The following is a 4,832-nucleotide window of genomic DNA, read 5'->3' as shown; positions in this document are numbered from 1 at the left end:
CCGAGATGACACAGGGAGAGAGCTACGCGGTTTGGGGCATATATGATGTCTTTATTCTGCTCGATGAGAGGCTTACAGGTTGTGCAAAGACATCAACGGCCTAAGACCAAGGTCTTGCCGATTATAACAAACAATGAAGGGTCGAAGACCAGGATCTTGGCTATTACAACAAACAATGCAGTGAATGTACATACACATGTAGTGGTACGGTTTAACATTCTGTGAAAGGAAACTTCAATGCGACAAGGGTGGGATGGTGGGTAAGCGAGAGGCGAGCCCTGCCGTGACTCAGACGGCGGATGTCGCTCAGTGAGGTCGAAGGTCACTTCCTACAGAGAAATTCCACACGATTGCTCTATTAGCAATCCTACAATTACTCTTACGTATTCCGAGATGACACAGGGAGAGAGCTACGCGGTTTGGGGCATATATGATGTCTTTATTCTGCTCGATGAGAGGCTTACAGGTTGTGCAAAGACATCAACGGCCAAGCCGAGCGTAGTGAGGTGGCCCCAAACCGCGTAGCGGAAATGTGTGAAGAAAGGTGGTATTGTTATTGTAGTAAATTAGAGAGAATATAAAATTCCAGTTCAATTGACAAAGAAACAGTCCAGGACTTGTGAAGATCCGCCTGCAGAACGCCGCTGGGCACTGTCGAACAGCGTAGACTCGGGCCGTAAACAGGTGCGTCGGCGCGGTGAGCCTAACTTAGTACTGCGAAGTGAGGGGTCCTGAGGGTCCTCAGCACACCGCTGGAGCTGGTTTCCTTGTGTTGTCGATGGTGAACAGAAGGAACGCAGAGAAGGAAGTGTCACTCGTGTACGTAGCTGTCGCGCCGCTGATGGAACCATGATTGTCACGGGAAATCACGGACATCTCGCGAGAACGGGAAGGGCGCGAGAATTCGAGAAGATTCGAAGATTCGGTGGAACTGTTGGGGTGGGGGGCGGTCGACGTTTGGTCTCCAATAGGACTGTACGTCCCCGATGAGAGAGGGCAAGTCCTTCGTAGCATCTGCAAGGTAGTCTGAGACAGAGTTTCAGTGACGTGATGTTTCGTAGCCCCAGGTAGAGCGAGTTACTGGCTGTCGAAAGCGGCTAGACGGCGCGCCTGGCCATGCATGGCGTGGTGTTCGGACAGCTCGCCCGTCGTGGTGATGCACTTTATCGGCCGGTTCCGTGAGCAATCCAGCGGTCCCAGATCGTCTACTGGTGGAATCGTGTGCCTCAGTAGTTCATACACGCTGTACACTGGGTAGACGCTCTTGATCAGAGCTAAAATTCAGAAATTTTGGACGAAAAGATAAGCGAGAGGCGAGCCCTGCCGTGACTCAGACGGCGGATGTCGCTCAGTGAGGTCGAAGGTCACTTCCTACAGAGAAATTCCACACGATTGCTCTATTAGCAATCCTACCATTAACAGTGGGGGTTCAAGTAGCGCCAACCGACCATGCCAAATGCCTTTCAGGCTTTGGGACAAATCGGTTACGCTGCTAGGGTTGTGATCTGATGACCCGTGTTTGATTCCTGGGAGTCAGGATATTTGTATAATATTATATTGTTTCTTTTTGTTCTATTCGCCCCTCTGGTTGTTTAACTAGACAGGCAACATTTCCGAGCAAATACAGCATACTTCAGTCATCTTCCAATCTATTGCAAAATACAGTTCACTCCTACTGAGTCCTTAGGGCCAATTACATGTAACTCCTACTAATCCGTTTCAGCTGGCCTAACCGATAGTAACCGATAGAACCGTTTCATTTTTTGCATCATGAACGGGGCCTAAGACTTTCATTCCTAACTTCTTCCAGATCAAGCCCACATTCATAACGTTATTAAATTGAATATTCTGGCTTGGACAAAGTCCCCTATTACTATTGTAACATTTGATCTAGTGGTAGATATGAGACTAATGCTACACTATTCGGCCAGAGCTTGGGCTCGTAGCGACGACTGTACAACTGTGTTGTCCTTACCGAGGTCATCTGCCACAATGAACACGATGTGCGGTTTGGTGGCGTCGTTACCTCCTGGTTGGTGGAGACCTGAGGTCGTCAGGAACAACAGCGACATCAACAAAACGTTTTGTAGCAGCTTGATGATCTGGTTCATTTTGTAGATTGTTGTGAGTAGGGAAGGGTCTGTCGTTCGTCTCACTGACTTGTTTTCATTTCCGGAAGGCCTAAGGGAGGGGTCAAATCCTACACTAGGTTTTGCTGATAGCTGTAGTTTGAAAGAAAGTCGCTAGATGTCACCACTATATGATGCAAAGGTAACCATCTGGGTAAGGAGCGCTCCCGGTGCCAGCCATATGGGGACGACAGGCCGGGGATAGGGGGCCGGGGAGAAGGGGCCGGACTGTACCATTGTACGTGTAGGGGGGAAAGTACAGTATTATTGCAATCCCTTCTGCGTCCTCCCAAACACATTTCTGGCTAGCTGTCGCCCCCTAAAAGACGTAATTTCTTGGTTTATCGCATACTTACTGTTATGGCAAAGTCGGGACTCTTAGTTTAGCAAAAAAACAACAAAATTATATAAACCTCTAACAGCGATACCTACCGGAGTGAGTGTCCTTACTTGCTGTCTTGCAAAATCCTACATTTTTACCGAACTAAAAGCTTCATCGACAATAAACTAAACATACAACTTCGACCAAACTCTTTTCAAATACACTGCGATGTCTACGCTATGTTCTCCGAGTGACAAATTTAACAGACATCAATGCGTAATAACGTCAAGGTACCATAAAGTTGACAAATGCGCTCAGAAGGAAGTCAGGGCGGCTTTTCCACTGTTTTGACCTAATTCAAAAAGTCATAGACAATAAACTAAACATACAACTTCGACCAAACTCTTTCCATTTACACCGGTGTGTCTACGCTACGTACCCAAAGTCACAAAATTAACAGACATTAATGCGTAATGACGTTAGGGTTATTGTCTATGACTTTTTAAATTAGGTCAAAACAGTGGAAAACCCGCCATGACTTCCTTGTCAACTTTATGAGTCTTTCTGTTTTCGGTTGTTACCTGCATGTATGCAGGTATGGTTTTCACGGGCGTGGGAAAATTTGGAAGCTGGGGATTTAGGGCGCTGTATCTCGAGAATGGATGGTGCGAGCACGACGATTTTTTGGTACGTGGGTTGGAGGTGGTGGCCTGACACTCAGGTTTGATTTTGGGCCTCCTGGCGTTTGAACTTGACATTGCAGGTGGCATTTTTGGTGTTTTTTGGGCACTTTTGGCGCTGTGTGTCCGGAACGATACGCGCGATTGCAACGATTTTTGGTGCATGGGTGGGGGGTTGTTGCCTGTTGCCTAGGATTGACTTTGGGCCTTGCCGCGTTTGAACTTGACCCGGCAGGTTGAATTTTGTGTCCGGGAGGGGTATTTCCGGAGTTATATCTTCTGAACGGTTGGTGCTGGCGCGATGATATTTGGCACATGTGTCGGCGATGGGTGAATAATTCTCAATTTTGATTTTGGCGCCCTTGGTGCTTGAACTTGACATTTTAGGTTACCTTTTGTGCGGGCACGGGGCGTGCGCTGTATCTCCGGAACGCAAGGTGCCATCGTGTTGCTATTTGGTACGTGAGTTGTTGTTGGTGTCCTGGTGGTGAGGTTTGATTTTGGGCCTCCTAGTGCTTGAACTTGATACTGTATAGGTTGACCCTGTTTTGGTGTGGTTGGGGCATCCCCCCAATATCTGCTTGGTTTGGTTGGGTTTGGGTTGATTGATAGGTCTTTAAGCTTAGGTGTAGACCCGTCATCTGTTTTTGCACTGGCTTCTGCCACCTTCAATGTATCAGGTTACTTTGTATCAACACTGTTTCCACTGCCAGATGATGTACTAGTTCATTTCAGTTTGTACTAGTATCTGTTGCTGTTAGGTACAATTTGAGTTTGCTTCTTAGTCTTTGTGGTGTTTTGAGAGCTGTGTAGTACTGAGTTTAAAGTTCTGGTACAAGTTCCTTTACCCTGTTTGGCCATCAGAAGAAGATACAACTTTCTAAAGTGGAGGAGAAATGTATAGAGCTTGAGTGTAAGAGAAAGGTATGTATATTATCTTCCTGTGTTTCTTGTTGTCTCTTTGGGGATGCCATTTCCGTATTGTATGCAGGTAATTTGTAGTTTGGGGCTAGTCATGTTAGCTTGATTTTTGGGCCTGCTTAATCTATAGTACATACAGGGTTAAGTGGTAGAAGCTTTGTTCTGTTTTAAATTTGGTATCGTTTGTTGCATTTTGTCACTGCAAAAATATGATGAAATTGTTTCCCCCCTCTAAGCAACTGCTCATTGATTTTGGGGGTTGTTTGCTGGGTGTTTACTCTGACTACAACAGCTTTCTGAACTTTTTAAAGTTGCCAGCAGCTTGCCATCTATGAATGGGAATGACAAGGACATTTTGAATAGTAAATTTTGCTGTTAAATTTGGCTTAGGTACTTCAAGAAATTTAGGTTTTAGTTGGATGGATTGAATAAAAATATCATACCACCCTGGGGACTAATCTCCAAGCAGATCCTACGGTGCCATAAGATAGTATCAAAGCTGGCCAGGGACTATAGCCGGCTAAGGGAGTCAAACGGGCACCGGGGGAGTTTGATACTATACATAACGCACCGTGGATCTGGTTCGAGATTACCTGGGGACTAACTGTTGCTGCTGGATGGGGCTACCACTATTCATGTTGTCTATGGAACTACTGTAAAAACTTAATTGGTCAAATTATGCAAATAACCTTCCAGTGTCAAGTGTTATAGCACTCCAGAAATAAATCTTTAATGAATATCATTGCCACACTACGGAGATTTAGCAGCTGCATTAGATCA

The 4,832-nt window shown here is 46.0% G+C and overlaps 1 protein-coding gene and 1 long non-coding RNA gene across 2 annotated transcripts in view; one reads left to right on the top strand and one right to left on the bottom strand.

Moving 5' to 3' along the window:
* LOC118411638 lies at positions 1-1,392 on the top strand. The gene is made up of 2 exons (XR_004830701.1): positions 1-78; positions 467-1,392. It is a non-coding gene; the product is annotated as an uncharacterized LOC118411638 (long non-coding RNA).
* Positions 1-2,303, bottom strand: part of LOC118411637 (arylsulfatase J-like) — a 7,026-nt gene extending 4,723 nt beyond the window's left edge. The window contains exon 1 of the mRNA XM_035814117.1: positions 1,975-2,303. Within this exon, the coding sequence (XP_035670010.1) occupies positions 1,975-2,111 (137 nt within the window). The 5' untranslated portion in view covers positions 2,112-2,303. The remainder of the gene's footprint in view (positions 1-1,974) is intronic.
* Positions 2,304-4,832: the final 2,529 nt, after the last annotated feature.

Source organism: Branchiostoma floridae, chromosome 3, assembly GCF_000003815.2.
Source record: "Branchiostoma floridae strain S238N-H82 chromosome 3, Bfl_VNyyK, whole genome shotgun sequence".
Lineage (NCBI taxonomy): Eukaryota > Metazoa > Chordata > Leptocardii > Amphioxiformes > Branchiostomatidae > Branchiostoma > Branchiostoma floridae.
This window is presented reverse-complemented; position numbering and strand designations above follow the sequence as displayed.